Source organism: Haliotis rubra, unplaced genomic scaffold (assembly GCF_003918875.1).
Source record: "Haliotis rubra isolate DU_JTF1 unplaced genomic scaffold, ASM391887v1 Scf1906, whole genome shotgun sequence".
NCBI classification, from domain to species: Eukaryota; Metazoa; Mollusca; class Gastropoda; order Lepetellida; family Haliotidae; genus Haliotis; species Haliotis rubra.
The window spans coordinates 65,241-87,838 of NW_025765899.1; the positions used below are offsets into that span (position 1 = coordinate 65,241).

At 37.7% G+C, this 22,598-nt stretch overlaps 4 protein-coding genes across 4 annotated transcripts; all 4 read left to right on the top strand.

The window, feature by feature from the left end:
• The first annotated feature begins 41 nt into the window (after positions 1 to 41).
• Positions 42 to 5,630, top strand: LOC124274437. The gene is made up of 4 exons (XM_046709802.1): positions 42 to 248; positions 960 to 1,007; positions 1,606 to 1,716; positions 2,924 to 5,630. Exons 1-4 carry the CDS (start codon positions 144 to 146, stop codon positions 3,035 to 3,037), a joined length of 378 nt encoding a protein of 125 aa, XP_046565758.1. The 5' UTR covers positions 42 to 143; the 3' UTR covers positions 3,038 to 5,630.
• A 4,938-nt stretch (positions 5,631 to 10,568) lies between these two features.
• LOC124274438 (nodal-like) lies at positions 10,569 to 11,743 on the top strand. The gene is made up of 2 exons (XM_046709803.1): positions 10,569 to 10,653; positions 10,911 to 11,743. Exons 1-2 carry the CDS (start codon positions 10,569 to 10,571, stop codon positions 11,741 to 11,743), a joined length of 918 nt encoding a protein of 305 aa, XP_046565759.1.
• A 3,021-nt stretch (positions 11,744 to 14,764) lies between these two features.
• LOC124274439 (nodal-like) lies at positions 14,765 to 15,943 on the top strand. The gene is made up of 2 exons (XM_046709804.1): positions 14,765 to 14,849; positions 15,105 to 15,943. Exons 1-2 carry the CDS (start codon positions 14,765 to 14,767, stop codon positions 15,941 to 15,943), a joined length of 924 nt encoding a protein of 307 aa, XP_046565760.1.
• A 3,017-nt stretch (positions 15,944 to 18,960) lies between these two features.
• On the top strand, positions 18,961 to 20,139 carry LOC124274440 (nodal-like). Its single transcript, XM_046709805.1, has 2 exons — positions 18,961 to 19,045; positions 19,301 to 20,139. Exons 1-2 carry the CDS (start codon positions 18,961 to 18,963, stop codon positions 20,137 to 20,139), a joined length of 924 nt encoding a protein of 307 aa, XP_046565761.1.
• Positions 20,140 to 22,598: the final 2,459 nt, after the last annotated feature.

The following is a 22,598-nucleotide window of genomic DNA, read 5'->3' on the forward strand; positions in this document are numbered from 1 at the left end:
GATTGTCCGAGCTTATCCAATCACAGCTCGCATAACATCCATTCATCTGTAGCAGACGAGGCACGAGGGTTTGTGTCAACACGGAAGTATCGCTGAAAGTCATTATAATTTGTGATATTTAGCTTGATTTAAAGATTCGCACAATGTCGGACGAAAGGTCATCGATTCTTACAGGAAGACAAACATCAAGTACACCAGCCAGTGACCCAGCTGCAATCTACCATGATAGTTCACAGTCTCCTAAAGCGGTAACAAGTTGAACAGTAAACATATCTGTGGCATGATGTCGGAAGTAAATGTCACATGAGCTTACGAAAGTTGCAAAATCTATTTCACTTTCTCAAATACATTAGTTGATGTAAATACCTTAGCTTGTTGTGTTCATAACAAACTGGCGTATATATCAATAATAATTAGTCTTTTTTTGTGTGAAATTGAGAACAATCAATTGCAAAATAACTCAAGGTAATGGATAGCCTGTACCCCCAAATATCTGCTGCTTGTTATTTATTTACGCAATAACTGTCATCAGAGACCATAATAATCTATTATATAGTCTCTGCTGTCACTGAAAAAAACGGTTGAAGAAACTGTCATGTTGTCATGTGTACATGTTGGTGCTTTAACCAGAGACCATATAATTATATGGTTTCTGCTTTAACGGAAGGCACACAACGCTGTACAGTGTATGACGGTGGTCTGTAGGAAATAAACAATCCAGTGATTGATATCATGATCGTCAGTCTACCCAATTTGGATATGATGACATCAACCAAAATCATCGAGCCTGACCACACGATCAGTCTCAGTTGGGATCACTTTTAAAGATTACTTACAGCTTGGTACAAAAGTTGGTCAGGGGGATTAATGTGTCAAATACAGTATTATGGTTTTGAAATACTACATTATTTTCTTTAAATGAAATGGTATTCACTTCAACATATAACTTATTCTTTCAGCGCCTCATGCAGATATTGTTTGTTGTAACTGTGGTTCTCATGGTACTGGTAAGTACATACATACACCCTCCTAGTTTTTCATTCCAGCATGATATTTCATGTTCTGACAAAGTTGTAATGTTGAAGAGCACTGTTTGTGCCTTGATTGGGTAACTAAGAATGATTTTCATATACATTTCCATATTTTATAGGGCATTGTCCACTGTATATCATTTCCTGATTGTTTGATAAGTGGATTGGAGGAGGGGTGTCTTGTGTTTTATTTATGTGGTTTGTGATGCCGATGATATTGTACTGTTGTCTAAAACTTTTATGTTAATCATGAAATAAGCAATCCTATGAAGTTAGAATTGTTCATATATATATATTTATAAGGACTTACTTCAGTATTTTTTTGGTGTAGTTATTCATGTAAAAACTAAAAATTGTTGTGTTGTGTACATACTGTATACACAACGTTACATTATACTTGTTGTATTTTCATTTAACAGAAGTAGGCAAATAGTTCTGTGATATTATAATACTCAGAGTTTTGTTGGTGAAACAATTAATGAATTATGCAGTGGTTGAAGCTTTAAAGGTTTATATTTCATCTGTTTTGAACATCAAATATTCCAGTGTAGATGACTGTTTTCTCTACTTTCAGATCAGTCTCATACTGAGTATCTATCGAGGTATCATAATGGAAACGGCAGGCTCTATGTATTTTATGCTTGGCATCAGTCTCGTTGGTTTTGTTATCATTGAGATTTGTATGGTAAGTACTTTCAAAATCCTGAATATCAATCAATCTGTTTTTGAAATATTTACATATTGTATCCTCTTTTTGAAAAGTGTCTGTTGTAATGTTCACTGCTGAAAAATTAGTTTTGTTTCTTTGTTTGTTATGATATGATGACGGTCTGTAAATAATTGATTCTGGACCAGAGAATCCAGTGATCAACAGCATGAGTAACACTCTATGCAATTATGATACAATGACATGTGTCAACCAAGCCAGAGAGCCTGACCACCTGATCCCATTAGTTGCCACTTACGACAAGCATGGGCTGCTGGAGACCAGTTCTAACCTGGATCAGAGCTCCAGATAAGATTTAGCTCATGTGGGTACTGTACCCACTGTATTTTTTGGGAGTCGGTATTATGAATGTTGAGTGGGTATTTCATTTTCCGTTACCCACGGCTTTCAAATATGTGCGTATTTCAGTCATTTTACTCACCTAAGTATATGCCATTGAGTAAGTTTACTAAGCAGGTATGTACATCCTTATGTCATACCTAATCAAAACCAACTTAAATATAATGGAAATGATTTCATAAAAAATCACTCATCCTATACTGACAGTACAGCACTTGTCCTATGCTAACAGTACAACACTTGTTCGATAGCAATCGATGTCTTTTTCATTATGCAAGCGATTTATATAAATATATTCTGTACGCATTTGTTTTAAACATTTTAAATGCGTAATTGGTACGCAACAATTATTTTTCAATGCATAATTCTATGCGTATTTTACCCGGATAAGCAGCTTATCAGGGCCTCTGCTGGATATTCATGGGTACTGAAAATTAGGACTATAAATGTTTCTCCAGATGTACATGTGATGCAGAAAAGCAGAGGCAATAATGCAGAGGACTGTGAAGTAACTGTTACCTTGGAAACTGGACAAACATATCATTAGAGGATCAATTTTTGTTTTTGTTACACTTTCAACAGGTGTATGGTTTCACCTTGTATAGAAATATATGGTATACATTCTAGTTGAGGAAACCTATTTTCAGGTGTACATATATGGCAAAATGTTCTTTCGTCCTGGAGCTTAATCACTCATGATTATATAGTGCTTACAACAAAATACAGAAAAAAACACCCCTGAAAGAACATTGTTACGTTAATAAAACAATAAACAGGTACTGATGAAGCTGAAAGATTAATCTAACGATATTGTCTTTTTTTTCAGATCCTGTTTATACGAAAAGGAGACTTACCCAAGGGGAAGACTTGGTTCCTGTATTTTGTGGGAGTGTGTGTTATTTTAGAGGCAATATTTACAGATGTGTTACTGTTCCAGTGAAAACACCAGTTTCTGACGATAACTGTGTTGTGTATGCATGTCTGGGTCACTGCGACCTGAGACTTGAACCAGTCATAACATGATGTCCTTTGCCATGGTATTACAAGAAACTGTTGTTAATTGGACAGATTGATGGATTTCATATTGGAAATTGTAACAAAAAACTGATATGTTTGAAATTTGTTTTTTTAAATTATCTGTCGATTTTCTTTGGCAGTATTTGGTGAAAAATACTGTTCTGTTATTGACATTATTATGATCATGAAATTCAGGTAGCACATCCGAGTAAATTGTGTTATCATTACTTTTTGAGTAATTTATTTCAACAGTGGTGATAAGTAATCAACACAGGCCTCTCACATGTCAGACTGAAGGTCAGACTGACCCGGTCTATTCAACAGTTAATTAGTATACAGCTGTGAAGGTATGTTATCATACATCGACTTGTGGATGTAATGGTTGTATCTTTAAAAACATTATGAATAGCATTACTAAAATATTAAATTACTGCTTGCAAGCTTAAACATTTTATTAAGATTATATATGTTAAGATGAACTGTAATTTGGCAGATAATTCACTCATAAATATTTAAATGAGGAGCTTAGATCCTACTCAAAGGTGAATTATAAAATTAAAGGTCTACATAGGTACTTTTAATCTTTACACACACAGAATGAAAATTTTATGTTTGATGGACATTACTATATTGTGATACCTTTGACTTGATAGATGGAAACTACACGTTTTACATACTAAATGTATTGAGGCACATGCAGACTGTATCGGTATTTAATATTCTCTTGTCAAGCCAAGACACCATTAGAACATGTCTACAGTGTTGAAATTCAGTAGTTTTGCAGTTCAGTAGACAAAAAATTCTCTCACTTTGTGATACTAAATAAATAGGAAATATTTAGATTTATTCTTGGTGTAAACAGTGACACCAATATGCATAGAATAAGTTTCCCAGTTGCTTTATAAAATATCTGTTATTTTATTATGTTAAAACATGACTGAATATTGAAATGGAAAGTGCATTCTCATTTGCAATCCACTCATATCTTTTAACATTAGGCAACATGTGGAGACCTACTCATCTCCAGTTACCACTATGTACAAGTGTGCCATGTGTCTCAATCCGATCCACAGTCGGGTTGTCTTCACCCAGTAGCATGAGTTCACACTGTAGTGATAGATCAGGTTGCAGTAGCTGCTGTAGCTATGAACTGATGACCAATTTCACAAGTTAAACATGTTACACTATCTTCATAATCACAATCTGCACACCGAAGGACAGGGTTGGAGTCCCAATTCTGCTGTCCACCACTGTGATAGTGTGGGAATACTTCTAAGAAATTGCAGAAAACAAGTACAAGCCATTATTCAATAAAAAAAGACCATGTTTTTTTTGTCTCAATGTCTGTTCCTCAAACATTATGTATTGTTATAATTACAAGTGTGATCTTTCTGATATTACAAGTGTGATCTTTCTGATTAATGGTCAATTTGAAGTTTTTTAATTTTGTCAGAATGTCTGACTGAGATAGGTGTCAACTGTTTTACATGTACTAGTCATGTATTTCATTTAAGATGTAAATAACTGTGAACCATGGCACACAGGAATGAGAAAGTGAAGTAACATGAGTATCCCCTTTCACTTGTCCCTTTCTGTAGCAGTATGTGAGTTCCAAGACATGGAGAACAGTTTCAGCTTCTTAATGCCCTCTAAGACATTGTGAGATTCCTGACTAAATGTGGATGTCTAGTGTGTCATGACATTGGACTCACAACTCATGCTGAGGTTATGCCAGGGACACAGTCATGTAAGGTGCCGCCATTCATTGTGCAGAGTTTCAACACATGGGGACAATGAAAACGTGATTGTTGGTATGCAGCCCAGTTTGCCCTGATTGTTTCCTGGTTTGTACAGCCCCATACCCTGCTCGTGGGTTTCACCTGCATCACTGTGGGCATTCGTCCAATACTAAGTGGACATCTTGTGATGTAATATGAACACTGTTATAATGGTGTTATACATAAAAATATTCTTGTTTCTTTGTGTGTAGCTGTCACACACATATTTAAGTTTATTAGGACGGGTCATATACTTCATGTACCTCATGTAATTACAGGTCCTGCCTGAGTTATTGTAGTAATCATGGCTGTGTATGTGTTTACACAATAATAGAGGATCAGCTGTTGAAGCGAGTCAGTGAGTGAGATGTGTTGGTATTGAGATTTCACAAAACTCATTGGTTTCTGATGTACCTTGTGAATCATCCCACTTGTCAGAACATTGAACCTTGTGAATCATCCCACTTGTCAGAACATTGACAGTACGTGTAAAACACCCCATTTTTAAACATTTCCTATTGATATACCAAGTGGTTATATATCATTATGTTTTCCTGAACAGTATTGTGACATGTAAGTAGAAGGATTAAATAATTTGTTTGAATATGTGAAAGAGATTACATGGTATTGGGTGCTGTTGAGCTTTTTTGTGTAATATTTTGATGTTGTTTCCTATATCTAAGTGTTCCAATATTGTGTTGTAGTGATACCTTCTTAAGTAAGTAGCTGACAGTGTACATAGATGTAGGCACTGAGCTTATATATATATATATTGTGTACGTAGTTGTAGGCACTGGGCTTATTGTGTACGTAGATGTAGGCACTGGGCTTATTGTGTACGTAGATGTAGGTACTGGGCTTATTGTGTACGTAGTTGTAGGCACTGGGCTTATTGTGTACGTAGATGTAGGCACTGGGCTTATTGTGTACGTAGATGTAGGCACTGGGCTTATTGTGTACGTAAATGTAGGCACTGGGCTTATTGTGTACGTAAATGTAGGCACTGGGCTTATTGTGTAAGTAGATGTAGGCACTGGGCTTATTGTGTATGTAGATGTAGGCACTGGGCTTATTGTGTAACCCTGTCCAGATCTCAGTACAAAATCTATCTGTCAATCTGAAGTGTGCCTCAGTATTGGTTATCAAAGACAATTCCCTAGTCAGTTTGGTTTGGAGTCCCTACCTTATCCTGAGTTGTGACATTGTGGTGATTCTGTTGTTACATGAGCAAATGTTTGAAATTTGTTCAAATAAAATGTTTTGAGACAGAGTACAGTTGTTCGAAGGTTTGAATGGTGATTTTATGTATATATGGACCTGTGTTAGACATGGCATGCTTTGAGTGCTCGATATTGATTCCTGGTTAAACCAGTTGTCAAACTGTATCACTGGAGTTCTGAGTATTTCATCTGTGATCACGTGCATAATGTTTAAGTTCAAATATTCCATATACTTTGTATGCACATAGTTACATTCTTTAAAGAGTCATATCCAGCTATATTTATAAGTATTGTTACAAATGCCTTATTGGTTATCAATAAAACAAAGCCAGAACAAATGTGTTTGTTGTACTATATCAGGTGTGATTTGCAATCACAGGTCCTAGGTCAAGCTTCCAACAAATATACCCATGCCCGTATTATATTAAAACAAAATGGTAGTTCTTGTTACCTTGCCTGGCACTAAGCATTAAATGAATGTAACAAGCACTGGTCGGCTCAGAGTCAGTGAACTGTGCCTGAGTGGGGTATTCATGTTAAAGCATCAATTAACATCCCAATGGCCCAGTGGGCTAGCTGTTAGCTTTATAAATACTTACACTTGGTTCAAATTCTCTAAACAATCCAGTATAGTATGATACGGTTCACTTACATTTCGGAAAAGTAGGTCATCATGCTAATAATCCATAAAATATTCAATAAAAGTGCCAATACTACTTGTGCAACATTGCTAAATATTTATTGGTACATCTTACACCATGAATACAGATTACTACTTTTATTGTTACTGGCTATAAATCAGTATGTACAAAATTGCACATAATTACTTGAATACAAGAAAACGTAATTATTTGAATATAAGTACACACGATTACCTGTATGGTTTCACGATGGCAGCAGCACTAACGTCACTAAACATTGTGACGTTGCACACAGTGCAATGAATGGCGCCATATGTAAACGTAGACACTTTAAGAATCATTCTAACAACATTAAGAATGCCAGGAAATAGGCTCCGAATATTCATAATCATTCAAACATATGATATAATTTATATGTAATTCAGATTACTAGTTTATCATGAAAATTGTGAGTGAGTTTGGTTTTACGCCGCATTTAGCAATGTTCCAGCAATATCACAGCGGGGGACACCAGAAACTGACTTCACACATTGCGTCCATGAGGGGAATCGAACCCGGGGCTTCGGCGTGACGAGCGAACGCTTTAACCACTAAGCTACCGTACCGCCCCACAAATGTGTGAATGTCGGTTGGAGATAGGAACGGACATACTTAGCTATTTCCTTAACACCTAGTTTCATCATTGAGTTTCAGTATTTCGTTCGTGTACTTTATTCAACCGCTTTTTTGCTTTTTAGTTTATGTCGAATGCCTCTCAAAGAAATTATGTCGAATCTGTTTCGGCAGTTATCGGGACTATCACTCAATCATTCTTATGTCTTTGACATGGAATTTGAAAGTGAAAACAATACACACATTCGATGGTATGTACTTCAGGAACAGACGGGTACATACGTTTAAAAGATATTGTATATATAAAATATAAAAATTAATGCGAGTATGTTAACTTAGGAAGAAATCAGTATAAAAAACCATTCCTCATTACTATTCAACCTTTCAGTTCAGTCTAAACCCATTCCTCTTTTGTACTTGACATCAAAGCTCCATAAATAGATATATATTGCTTGGTACGACCAAAGCACTGTCTCAAAGGGTAACGATAATCCTTAACACTACCGAGGAAGGACCCTCTTTCTTATCACAGAAAGTATGAGAGACATGTGGAATTAATACCATGTGCAGTCTCAAAATCTCTGAGGTAATTTGGGCAAGATGTTTGAGTCAAGCTTCAGGTATATCCATGATCTCTTTCCGTTCAATAATATTAAAATAACAAATTCCTTCCACTGTTTCACCTACCTGAACTTGAAATAAAGGAGACCAGTGAGGCCGCCCCATGTTTTTTTATATTTAGATCTATACATAAAGATTCAGCGACGAAAAACTCTCCGCAGGGATGGAGGACAAGAGGGATGATTTCAACTTTCTAAAATCAATTACCCTTTATGTCGAGCATTATTCCAACAGCATTTGCTATTGGTACGATCGGATATGCTCCTATTACCATAGATTTCATAGGACTCTTGCCCTGAAGTCGATCAAGGTTACATCGTTCAAGGCATGAGTTGAGCCTTCAAGCAATAATGGTGGACATGAGGAGGACATTTTCCAATATGATTCAGTGACAAAATGATGGCCGATCCAATTCCCTAGTTTGACTTCAGGTTGTACCATGTGTCACTGTGTTTTTCAAGGGATTGTGGGGGTGTTTATCAGACAAACACACGGACAATTTTTATTGACGCAAGCCACACGGGCCTCTGGCCATACATACAATACAATATAGATAATATTATGTTGGATAGTGAGGATGGCATTATCAATAAGTTAAAAGTTGTTTATCACTACCCGGGCTAATTTCCATATTTGTGTGCGTAGATGCGTGTGAATTTGCCCGCAAATAGCGATTTATATAAGGATAAAGAGGGTTCCTTTTGTTTCCCTGTGTACATCTGTAAAAAAAACCTGTCTAAATTCATCAACATCATCTTTAGACTAGTTGCAGCTGCATGGGAATCATGTTAACTTACTTTGTCATAATTCATTGAAAATGTTACTGTATATATGTATTTACCTTATATTGCTGTCATCTTGATTGATTATATTATCATATGAGAATTTACATTGTACTTTTCTCATGTACCACCGTTGGTGGGTTCTTTTGAGAATAAACTGTCTGTCTGTCTGTACTCTCTGATATTTCATACTATCATGATAATCACATTAGTTAAGTAGTTTGATACAAAGGAGATTAATAAAGAAGCTACCAGCAAATGTGACTTGTGGCTACAACAAGCAAAAGACACTGATACACACTTTGTGGAGGAGGATTAAAACACTTGATCTTTATGATGTTTTGATGATAGATAATCTCCTATTCGAACATGTTTTATCCGGATAAAACAGTGGAAAATGTTGCTGGCTTGAGCACGGTAGTTTTCTAACAAGTTTCGTGAACTTAACTTCTTGAAATTCATCATTCATTGTTACCCATGGATATCTTTGGCGAGGATGCAACGAACACAGTGTATTGCAGAAAGTTATAACATGAAAATAGACAGCTGACAATATTACAGTTTTCTAGTTTAGAAATATTATGGCGAATATGGAATATTCTTATACTTTTTCTGCTTAAGTTGAGATTTGCATACTAAGAGAATATGTGCTCATAATAATAGCAGTACAATGGAACCGTGAAATGAACAATACAAGAATGGTCTTAACGAATAGTCAGCGAGGCGTGTAATCGATCACTCTAAACGCTCGGCGAGGTGTTTTCTTAAGAAATCTAACAAGTAGCTGAAAGTAACGGGATGAGTGTGATCCAGCAGACAGGATCAGACAGTGATTGTTCGACAGTGAAATGAGACAGGGAGACGGACTTGTTACCGTGGAAGAAGCGTCATAGCCCTTGTCTGGGAAGTGAATATCGAAAGAAGTATGCATCTATCAAGATGAAAGACATCTCTCGTTGATGAACTGTAAACATCCATAGGGCTTGAGTTTAAGTAGCATACAAAGCTAGGTTCCGGGAGTTGTTACAAAGAAATAGATACTGAGTGCACGATTAGTGTTAGTTGTGCTGTTTTACTGGATGATGAAAACGTAGTTGAATCTAATGGTAGCACGGCTCATTATAACCACGTAAATGTTGGAGAATGTAAGTTCTATGCCACAGCAGACAAATCACATATTGGTATATTACAGAATCTATTCATGAAGTCCTTGCCTTAAAACTATGCAAAAATAATCGATTTCCTATTTTTCCAAATATTCTTTCGCAATATATATCTGTCGAGTCACAGTAGCGCCGGGCAAGATCTTGATGTAGCAGGTACATGTTTTACATATAAAGAGCGTACAGTTACACATAATACACGCGACCACCTTTCTTTAAAGCAGATTATAACCCCTTGCCTTAAGCAATATGAACACCTCGCCAACACCCGGTCATTGTAAGACCACTTATCTTGTGTACACAAGTAGTTGGACCTGGTATATAACCACACGGTAGATGTAACATGGTCACTTGCATTGCTGCATTCTTCAGTTGCACAGCAAAATATCTATCTAACTGTCTGAAAATGACGCCATTTAAAATGACAATTTTCTTCTTAATATGTGTGGGAATCGCTGGAGGACGAGGTCTAGATTTTGCCCAACAAATGCAAACCCGGGATGTTGGAGTCCAAACTGATGCTTATCAGAATGGGGAAAGACCTCTTGCAGACCTTCCAAGTTTGAGTCATCCAGTTGATTATCAAAAGCCTTCAACACAATTTATGCTACAAATGTTTAACATTCTTCAAAAAGGGATGCCACTTGCAAGAGCGGCAGGCAGAAATCGGAACACAGCTGATTTTGAGAAAGCTGACACCATCAGAAGCTTCACTGCTAAAGGTACACTTTAACCAAGTGTCAATCCATATGTAACTTTTAACCCAAAGAATGAAAAAGTCAGACATTCCGCACATTAAGGCCAGCAAATAGTCAGTGTCGATTGCTTGCAGATACAATTCCATAGGGTACTGAAGGTGAAATCGTGATGGAACTTTAATGAATGGATCCCAAACCTTCAGTATTCATTACAGGAATGTTCTTCATGAAAATGTTTTGTGTACAGTGTGTCTCTTCATGACATATATGTTTCATTTCAGATATAACACAAAAGATTGAAAGAAAGAGACTTGAGCTATCATTCAAGATCCCAGATCTGCCCAAGAATGAGCACCTCCGATTAGCCGAGTTCCGGTGCAAACGCTCTGCCTTCCCTTTAAAGAAGTACAGGGTCAAGGTCATCATTTTCAACGGAACCAATATCGCACGAACACTTTACATGAGGGTCCAACCTTTTACCCAGGGTGAATATTTGGTATTTGACATTAGTCGAGCAATCACTGCCTGGTTCAGCGATTACAAAGGAGAGGTCACCATTCACATAGAAATTCCACGCACTTTCTCCAATACTCTTTCCAAAACAACTCCCAAAACCCATGGATACTTACTAGTGTTATATTTGGAAAATCGCGACTTCCTTAAAAGGCTTTTGGATACTTACAAAGTGGAAGAGCATTCTGCTTTTGTAGGTAATATGGCATCACGTGGTAAAAGATCTGTCCGTGGCACAAATAGAGGTCGACAACAGAAGAACAGAAGATGGAAGAAATCAGAAAAGAAACAAAGCTGTCGTCTGTACGATTTTGAAATGGATTTCACGACAATCGGCTGGGGACAGTGGATCATCCACCCTACACGCTTCAACTCCAAATTCTGTTACGGAAACTGTCCCTCCCCTATCGATATGCGATTGAAACCCACCAACCACGCCATGTTGCAGTCACTCATGAGAAGCAAACGTTCCAAAGTTGCACCCGCCCCTTGTTGCGTCCCCACTAAACTGGAACCTCTCAGTATGATGTACGTAGAGGATGGCGAAGTGGTTGTGCGCCATCACGAGGACATGATCGCCTCTGAATGTGGATGTCGATGACTTTGATGTCCCCCATGAATACCATGTTGCCATGCCACCAACAGATATCGTAATCAACTGTAATGCATCTAATCTGTGCTATGACACCTTCGCATGACCCATTTAAACTGTGATATAGAAATATACAATGGTGCTTATTTGTACATACTGATTTGCTTCGTGTAAAGAAATAGATGTTTCTGTAATAAATGTTACAATATTTGACACTGTCTTTCTTGTATCATGTCCCATACAGAACAATATACGCCATTGAATATGCCACATGCAACTAATCAGTACAAGGAAATTACTCTACAAAGTAAAGGAATAAGTATAGTCGGACAACGTTAGATTGCACGTTACCATTCACCAGTCTCACATCACCAGCGATTGTTTGTGATTGCATGTCAACTGAAATGACTTTTTCCCAAGTGGGAACGTTTACTTGAAGTATTGATTCTTCCCATTCTTTCTTAAAGCTTCCAAAAGTAAATCGATTTTGTCTGTAAAATACATTGCATTGCATGCATAAGAATACTGTTACTGGCTCTATGTGTCATGACTAGAAAAGACACGCTCCTCAGTTGTGTCACGAGATGCTCAAAGAATTAGAAAACACAATTGAAATGTAAAACTATCATGATAATCTGATTAGTGTAAAGTAGTTGCATGCGTTTGATATAAAGGAGATTGATAAAGAAGCTACCAGCAAATGTGACTTATGGCTACAGCAAGCAAAATGTATAAAGGAAAACATGTGTTCATAAGCATTTATTGATTTTCTCGCGACATATACTGGTCGTGTTTATCTCTCTATACATATACGTGTGCGTGTGTCAACGAGTGTGGCGTTGGCGATATTCGACAGAATTAATCAAAGATCAAACATTGTTGGCAGCATACTTGTGTTCGGTAAAACGCTCTCTTCCTAGATGGCGCTGTTTCTTGTAAAGTCGTCCGGAAATTGCTATTCATATAAGGATAAAAAGGATTCCTTTTGTTTCCCCATGCACACCTCTACTCTCTGAAAAGTAATACATGTATATAGTTTGACTGAAATGGTTACAACGCATACCTATTATATTATACCTATTTACACATGTCTTCCTTGAGTACTTCCCATCTAATTTGCCTAATATATTCATTTTGAAAGTACACTTTGACTAAGTATTATGAATGGAAAACAAAATAATGACATTGACAGTAGTCTTCAGTATATTCAAGGGGTTGTCTCTCCAAGCCATTAATGAATAGCTTACACTTTCAATCCCTTTTTTGAATTCCAATAAAGCCAATAAGAAAAGTCATGATTTTCAAGAACAACTGCAGATGTGCTCATTATTTATTTAACACAAAAGCAGATAATGCCACTTCAGTGGTAACAATTTTCAACTGTTGGAAGCTCACAAGGCAACAAAGCAATAATGATAAAATAAACCGGGAGACATACTAACATACTGACGCCCAGTTTGTTGTCTGACATGGCGACGTCGCCATAGTCGTTTCTGCACCAAGGCATGAGAAGAAGCTGATATCCACTTTGTGGAGGAGGATTAAAACACTTGATCTTTATGATGTTTTGATGATAGATAATCTCCTATTCGAACATGTTTTATCCGGATAAAACAGTGGAAAATGTTGCTGGGTTGAGCACGGTAGTTTTCTAACAAGTTTCGTCGTGAGCTTAACTTCTTGAAATTCATCATTCATTGTTACCCATCGATATCTTTGGCGAGGATGCAACGAACACAGTGTATTGCAGAAAGTTACAACATGAAAAAAGACAGCTGACAATATTGCAGTATTGTAGTTCAGAAATATTATGGCGAATATGGAATATTCTTATACCTATTCTGCTTAACTTGAGATTTGCATACTAAGAGAATATGTGTTCATAATAATAGCAGTACAATGGAACCGTGAAATGAACAATACAAGAATGGTTTTAACGAATATTCAGCGAGGCGTGTAATCGATCACTCTAAACGCTGACGAGGTGTTTTCTTAAAGTAATCTAACAAGTAGCTGAGATTAACGGGATGAGTGTGATCCAGCAGACAGGATCAGACAGTGATTGTTCGACAGTGAAATGAGACAGGGAGACGGACTTGTTACCGTGGAAGAAGCGTGATAGCCCTTGTCTGGGAAGTGAATATCGAAAAAAGTATGTATCTATCAAGATGAAAGACATCTCTCGTTGATGAACTGTAAACATCCATAGGCCTTGAGTTTAAGTAGCATACAAAGCTAGGTTCCGGGAGTTGTTACAAAGAAATAGATACTGATTACACGATTAGTGTTAGTTGTGCTGTTTTACTGTATGATGAAAACGTAGTTGAATCTAATGGTAGCACGGCTCATTATAACCACGTAAATGTTGGAGAATGTAAGTTCTATACCACAGCAGACAAGTCACATATTGGTATATTACAGAATGTACTCATGAAGTCCGTGATTAAAACTAGGGAAAAATAATCGACTTCCTATTTTTCCAAATATTCTTTCGCAATATATATCTGTCGAGTCACAGTAGCGCCAGGCAAGATCTTGATGTAGCAGGTACATGTTTTACATATAAAGAGCGTACAGTTACACATAATACACGCGACCACCTTTCTTTAAAGCAGATTATAACCCCTTGCCTTAAGCAATATGAACACCTCGCCAACACCCGGTCATTGTAAGACCACTTATCTTGTGTACACAAGTAGTTGGACCTGGTATATAACGATAAACGGGAGATGTAACATGGTCACTTGCATTGCTGCATTCTTCAGTTACACAGCAAAATATCTATCTAACTGTCTGAAAATGGCACCATTTAAAATGACAATTTTCTTCTTAATATGTGTGGGAAACGCTGGAGGACGAGGTCTAGATTTTTCCCAACAAATGCTAACCCAGGATGTTGGAGTCCAAACTGATGCTTATCAGAATGGGGAAAGACCTCTTGGAGAACTTCTAAGTTTGAGTCATCCAGTTGATTATCAAACGCCTTCAACACAATTTATGCTACAAATGTTTAACATTCTTCAAAAAGGGATGCCACTTGCAAGAGCGGCAGGCAGAAATCGGAACACAGCTGATTTCGAGAAAGCTGACACCATCAGGAGCTTCACTGCTAAAGGTAAACTTTAACCAAGTGTCAATGCACATGTAACTTTTAACCCAAAGAATGAAAAAGTCAGAAATTCCGCACATTAAGGCAAGCAAAGAGTGTCGATTGCTTACAGATACAATTCCATAAGGTTCTGAAGGTGAAAACGTGATGGAATTTTTATAAATGGATCCCAAACCTTCAGTATTCATTACAAGAATATTCTTCATGAAAATGTTTTGTGTGTACATTTTATCTCTTCATGCCATATATGTTTCATTTCAGGTATAACACAAAAGATTGTAAGAAAGAGACTTGAGTTATCATTCAAGATCCCAGGTCTGCCCAAGAATGAGCATCTCCGATTAGCCGAGTTCCGGTGCAAACGCACTGCCCTCCCTTTAAAGAAGTACAGGGTCAAGGTCATCTTTTTCAAGGGACCCAATGTCGCACGAAAAGTGTACATAATGGTCCAACCTTTTACCCAGGGTGAATATTTGGTATTTGACATAAGTCGAGCACTCACTGCCTGGTTCAGCGATTACAAAGGGGAGGTCACCATTCACATAGAAATTCCACGCACATTCACCAGTACTCTTTCCAAAACAACACCCGCATCTCATGGCTACTTATTTGTGTTTTATTTGGAAAATCGCGACTTCCTTAATAGACTTTTGGATACCTACAAAGTGGAAGAGCATTCTGCTTTCGAGGGATTAGGTAATATGGCAACACGTGGTAAAAGATCGATCCGTGGCACAAATAGAGGTCGACAACAGAAGAACAGAAGATGGAAGAAATCAGGGAAGAAACAAAGCTGTCGTCTGTACGACTTTGAAGTGGATTTCACAACAATCGGCTGGGGACAGTGGATCATCCACCCTACACGCTTCAACTCCAAATTCTGTTACGGAAACTGTCCCTCCCCTATCGATATGCGATTGAAACCCACCAACCACGCCTTGTTGCAGTCACTCATGAGGAGCAAACGTTCCAAAGTTGCACCCGCCCCTTGTTGCGTCCCCACTAAACTGGAACCTCTCAGTATGATGTACGTAGAGGATGGCGAAGTGGTTGTGCGCCATCACGAGGACATGATCGCCTCTGAATGTGGATGTCGATGACTTTGATGTCCCCCATGAATACCATGTTGCCATGCCACCAACATATATCGTAATCAACTGTAATGCATCTAATCTGTGCTATGACACTTTCGCATGACCCATTTTAACTGTGATATAGAAACACACAATGGTGCTTATTTGTACATACTGATTTGCTTCGTGTAAAGAAATAGATGTTTCTGTAATAAATGTTACAATATTTGACACTGTCTTTCTTGTATCATGTCCCATACAGAACAATATACGCCATTGAATATGCCACATGCAACTAATCAGTACAAGGAATTTACTCTACAAAGTAAAGGAATAAGTATAGTCGGACAACGTTAGATTGCACGTTACCATTCACCAGTCTCACATCACCAGCGATTGTTTGTGATTGCATGTCAACTGAAATGACTTTTCCCCAAGTGGGAACGTTTACTTGAAGTATTGATTCTTCCCATTCTTTCTTAAAGCTTCCAAAAGTAAATCGATTTTGTCTGTAAAATACATTGCATTGCATGCATAAGAATACTGTTACTGGCTCTATGTGTCATGACTAGAAAAGACACGCTCCTCAGTTGTGTCACGAGATGCTCAAAGAATTAGAAAACACAATTGAAATGTAAAACTATCATGATAATCTGATTAGTGTAAAGTAGTTGCATGCGTTTGATATAAAGGAGATTGATAAAGAAGCTACCAGCAAATGTGACTTATGGCTACAGCAAGCAAAATGTATAAAGGAAAACATGTGTTCATAAGCATTTATTGATTTTCTCGCGACATATACTGGTCGTGTTTATCTCTCTATACATATACGTGTGCGTGTGTCAACGAGTGTGGCGTTGGCGATATTCGACAGAATTAATCAAAGATCAAACATTGTTGGCAGCATACTTGTGTTCGGTAAAACGCTCTCTTCCTAGATGGCGCTGTTTCTTGTAAAGTCGTCCGGAAATTGCTATTCATATAAGGATAAAAGGATTCCTTTTGTTTCCCCATGCACACCTCTACTCTCTGAAAAGTAATACATGTATATAGTTTGACTGAAATGGTTACAACGCATACCTATTATATTATACCTATTTACACATGTCTTCCTTGAGTACTTCCCATCTAATTTGCCTAATATATTCATTTTGAAAGTACACTTTGACTAAGTATTATGAATGGAAAACAAAATAATGACATTGACAGTAGTCTTCAGTATATTCAAGGGGTTGTCTCTCCAAGCCATTAATGAATAGCTTACACTTTCAATCCCTTTTTGAATTCCAATAAAGCCAATAAGAAAAGTCATGATTTTCAAGAACAACTGCAGATGTGCTCATTATTTATTTAACACAAAAGCAGATAATGCCACTTCAGTGGTAACAATTTTCAACTGTTGGAAGCTCACAAGGCAACAAAGCAATAATGATAAAATAAACCGGGAGACATACTAACATACTGACGCCCAGTTTGTTGTCTGACATGGCGACGTCGCCATAGTCGTTGCTGCACCAAGGCATGAGAAGAAGCTGATATCCACTTTGTGGAGGAGGATTAAAACACTTGATCTTTATGATGTTTTGATGATAGATAATCTCCTATTCGAACATGTTTTATCCGGATAAAACAGTGGAAAATGTTGCTGGGTTGAGCACGGTAGTTTTCTAACAAGTTTCGTGAGCTTAACTTCTTGAAATTCATCATTCATTGTTACCCATCGATATCTTTGGCGAGGATGCAACGAACACAGTGTATTGCAGAAAGTTACAACATGAAAAAAGACAGCTGACAATATTGCAGTATTGTAGTTCAGAAATATTATGGCGAATATGGAATATTCTTATACCTATTCTGCTTAACTTGAGATTTGCATACTAAGAGAATATGTGTTCATAATAATAGCAGTACAATGGAACCGTGAAATGAACAATACAAGAATCGTTTTAACGAATATTCAGCGAGGCGTGTAATCGATCACTCTAAACGCTGACGAGGTGTTTTCTTAAAGTAATCTAACAAGTAGCTGAGATTAACGGGATGAGTGTGATCCAGCAGACAGGATCAGACAGTGATTGTTCGACAGTGAAATGAGACAGGGAGACGGACTTGTTACCGTGGAAGAAGCGTGATAGCCCTTGTCTGGGAAGTGAATATCGAAAAAAAGTATGTATCTATCAAGATGAAAGACATCTCTCGTTGATGAACTGTAAACATCCATAGGCCTTGAGTTTAAGTAGCATACAAAGCTAGGTTCCGGGAGTTGTTACAAAGAAATACATACTGATTACACGATTAGTGTTAGTTGTGCTGTTTGACTGGATGATGAAAACGTAGTTGAATCTAATGGTAGCACGGCTCATTATAACCACGTAAATGTTGGAGAATGTAAGTTCTATACCACAGCAGACAAGTCACATATTGGTATATTACAGAATGTACTCATGAAGTCCGTGATTAAAACTAGGGAAAAATAATCGACTTCCTATTTTTCCAAATATTCTTTCGCAATATATATCTGTCGAGTCACAGTAGCGCCAGGCAAGATCTTGATGTAGCAGGTACATGTTTTACATATAAAGAGCGTACAGTTACACATAATACACGCGACCACCTTTCTTTAAAGCAGATTATAACCCCTTGCCTTAAGCAATATGAACACCTCGCCAACACCCGGTCATTGTAAGACCACTTATCTTGTGTACACAAGTAGTTGGACCTGGTATATAACGATAAACGGGAGATGTAACATGGTCACTTGCATTGCTGCATTCTTCAGTTACACAGCAAAATATCTATCTAACTGTCTGAAAATGGCACCATTTAAAATGACAATTTTCTTCTTAATATGTGTGGGAAACGCTGGAGGACGAGGTCTAGATTTTTCCCAACAAATGCTAACCCAGGATGTTGGAGTCCAAACTGATGCTTATCAGAATGGGGAAAGACCTCTTGGAGAACTTCTAAGTTTGAGTCATCCAGTTGATTATCAAACGCCTTCAACACAATTTATGCTACAAATGTTTAACATTCTTCAAAAAGGGATGCCACTTGCAAGAGCGGCAGGCAGAAATCGGAACACAGCTGATTTCGAGAAAGCTGACACCATCAGGAGCTTCACTGCTAAAGGTAAACTTTAACCAAGGGTCAATGCACATGTAACTTTTAACCCAAAGAATGAAAAAGTCAGAAATTCCGCACATTAAGGCAAGCAAAGAGTGTCGATTGCTTACAGATACAATTCCATAAGGTTCTGAAGGTGAAAACGTGATGGAATTTTTATAAATGGATCCCAAACCTTCAGTATTCATTACAAGAATATTCTTCATGAAAATGTTTTGTGTGTACATTTTATCTCTTCATGACATATATGTTTCATTTCAGATATAACACAAAAGATTGTAAGAAAGAGACTTGAGTTATCATTCAAGATCCCAGGTCTGCCCAAGAATGAGCATCTCCGATTAGCCGAGTTCCGGTGCAAACGCACTGCCCTCCCTTTAAAGAAGTACAGGGTCAAGGTCATCTTTTTCAAGGGACCCAATGTCGCACGAAAAGTGTACATAATGGTCCAACCTTTTACCCAGGGTGAATATTTGGTATTTGACATAAGTCGAGCACTCACTGCCTGGTTCAGCGATTACAAAGGGGAGGTCACCATTCACATAGAAATTCCACGCACATTCACCAGTACTCTTTCCAAAACAACACCCGCATCTCATGGCTACTTATTTGTGTTTTATTTGGAAAATCGCGACTTCCTTAATAGACTTTTGGATACCTACAAAGTGGAAGAGCATTCTGCTTCCGACGGATTAGGTAATATGGCAACACGTGGTAAAAGATCGATCCGTGGCACAAATAGAGGTCGACAACAGAAGAACAGAAGATGGAAGAAATCAGGGAAGAAACAAAGCTGTCGTCTGTACGACTTTGAAGTGGATTTCACAACAATCGGCTGGGGACAGTGGATCATCCACCCTACACGCTTCAACTCCAAATTCTGTTACGGAAACTGTCCCTCCTCTATCGATATGCGATTGAAACCCACCAACCACGCCATGTTGCAGTCACTCATGAGGAGCAAACGTTCCAAAGTTGCACCCGCCCCTTGTTGCGTCCCCACTAAACTGGAACCTCTCAGTATGATGTACGTAGAGGATGGCGAAGTGGTTGTGCGCCATCACGAGGACATGATCGCCTCTGAATGTGGATGTCGATGACTTTGATGTCCCCCATGAATACCATGTTGCCATGTCATCAACAGTGATCGTAATCAACTGTAATGCATCTAATCTGTGCTATGACACCTTCGCATGACCCATTTAAACTGTGATATGGAAATATACAATGGTGCTTATTTGTACATACTGATTTGCTTCGTGTAAAGAAATAGATGTTTCTGTAATAAATGTTACAATATTTGACACTGTCTTTCTTGTATCATGTCCCATACAGAACAATATACGCCATTGAATATGCCACATGCAACTAATCAGTACAAGGAATTTACTCTACAAAGTAAAGGAATAAGTATAGTCGGACAACGTTAGATTGCACGTTACCATTCACCAGTCTCACATCACCAGCGATTGTTTGTGATTGCATGTCAACTGAAATGACTTTTCCCCAAGTGGGAACGTTTACTTGAAGTATTGATTCTTCCCATTCTTTCTTAAAGCTTCCAAAAGTAAATCGATTTTGTCTGTAAAATACATTGCATTGCATGCATAAGAATACTGTTACTGGCTCTATGTGTCATGACTAGAAAAGACACGCTCCTCAGTTGTGTCACGAGATGCTCAAAGAATTAGAAAACACAATTGAAATGTAAAACTATCATGATAATCTGATTAGTGTAAAGTAGTTGCATGCGTTTGATATAAAGGAGATTGATAAAGAAGCTACCAGCAAATGTGACTTATGGCTACAGCAAGCAAAATGTATAAAGGAAAACATGTGTTCATAAGCATTTATTGATTTTCTCGCGACATATACTGGTCGTGTTTATCTCTCTATACATATACGTGTGCGTGTGTCAACGAGTGTGGCGTTGGCGATATTCGACAGAATTAATCAAAGATCAAACATTGTTGGCAGCATACTTGTGTTCGGTAAAACGCTCTCTTCCTAGATGGCGCTGTTTCTTGTAAAGTCGTCCGGAAATTGCTATTCATATAAGGATAAAAAGGATTCCTTTTGTTTCCCCATGCACACCTCTACTCTCTGAAAAGTAATACATGTATATAGTTTGACTGAAATGGTTACAACGCATACCTATTATATTATACCTATTTACACATGTCTTCCTTGAGTACTTCCCATCTAATTTGCCTAATATATTCATTTTGAAAGTACACTTTGACTAAGTATTATGAATGGAAAACAAAATAATGACATTGACAGTAGTCTTCAGTATATTCAAGGGGTTGTCTCTCCAAGCCATTAATGAATAGCTTACACTTTCAATCCCTTTTTGAATTCCAATAAAGCCAATAAGAAAAGTCATGATTTTCAAGAACAACTGCAGATGTGCTCATTATTTATTTAACACAAAAGCAGATAATGCCACTTCAATGGTAACAATTTTCAACTGTTGGAAGCTCACAAGGCAACAAAGCAATAATGATAAAATAAACCGGGAGACATACTAACATACTGACGCCCAGTTTGTTGTCTGACATGGCGACGTCGTCAGAGTCGTTTCTGCACCAAGGCATGAGAAGAAGCTGATATCCACTTTGTGGAGGAGGATTAAAACACTTGATCTTTATGATGTTTTGATGATAGATAATCTCCTATTCGAACATGTTTTATCCGGATAAAACAGTGGAAAATGTTGCTGGGTTGAGCACGGTAGTTTTCTAACAAGTTTCGTGAGCTTAACTTCTTGAAATTCATCATTCATTGTTACCCATCGATATCTTTGGCGAGGATGCAACGAACACAGTGTATTGCAGAAAGTTACAACATGAAAAAAGACAGCTGACAATATTGCAGTATTGTAGTTCAGAAATATTATGGCGAATATGGAATATTCTTATACCTATTCTGCTTAACTTGAGATTTGCATACTAAGAGAATATGTGTTCATAATAATAGCAGTACAATGGAACCGTGAAATGAACAATACAAGAATGGTTTTAACGAATATTCAGCGAGGCGTGTAATCGATCACTCTAAACGCTGACGAGGTGTTTTCTTAAAGTAATCTAACAAGTAGCTGAGATTAACGGGATGAGTGTGATCCAGCAGACAGGATCAGACAGTGATTGTTCGACAGTGAAATGAGACAGGGAGACGGACTTGTTACCGTGGAAGAAGCGTGATAGCCCTTGTCTGGGAAGTGAATATCGAAAAAAGTATGTATCTATCAAGATGAAAGACATCTCTCGTTGATGAACTGTAAACATCCATAGGCCTTGAGTTTAAGTAGCATACAAAGCTAGGTTCCGGGAGTTGTTACAAAGAAATACATACTGATTACACGATTAGTGTTAGTTGTGCTGTTTGACTGGATGATGAAAACGTAGTTGAATCTAATGGTAGCACGGCTCATTATAACCACGTAAATGTTGGAGAATGTAAGTTCTATACCACAGCAGACAAGTCACATATTGGTATATTACAGAATGTATTCATGAAGTCCGTGATTAAAACTAGGGAAAAATAATCGACTTCC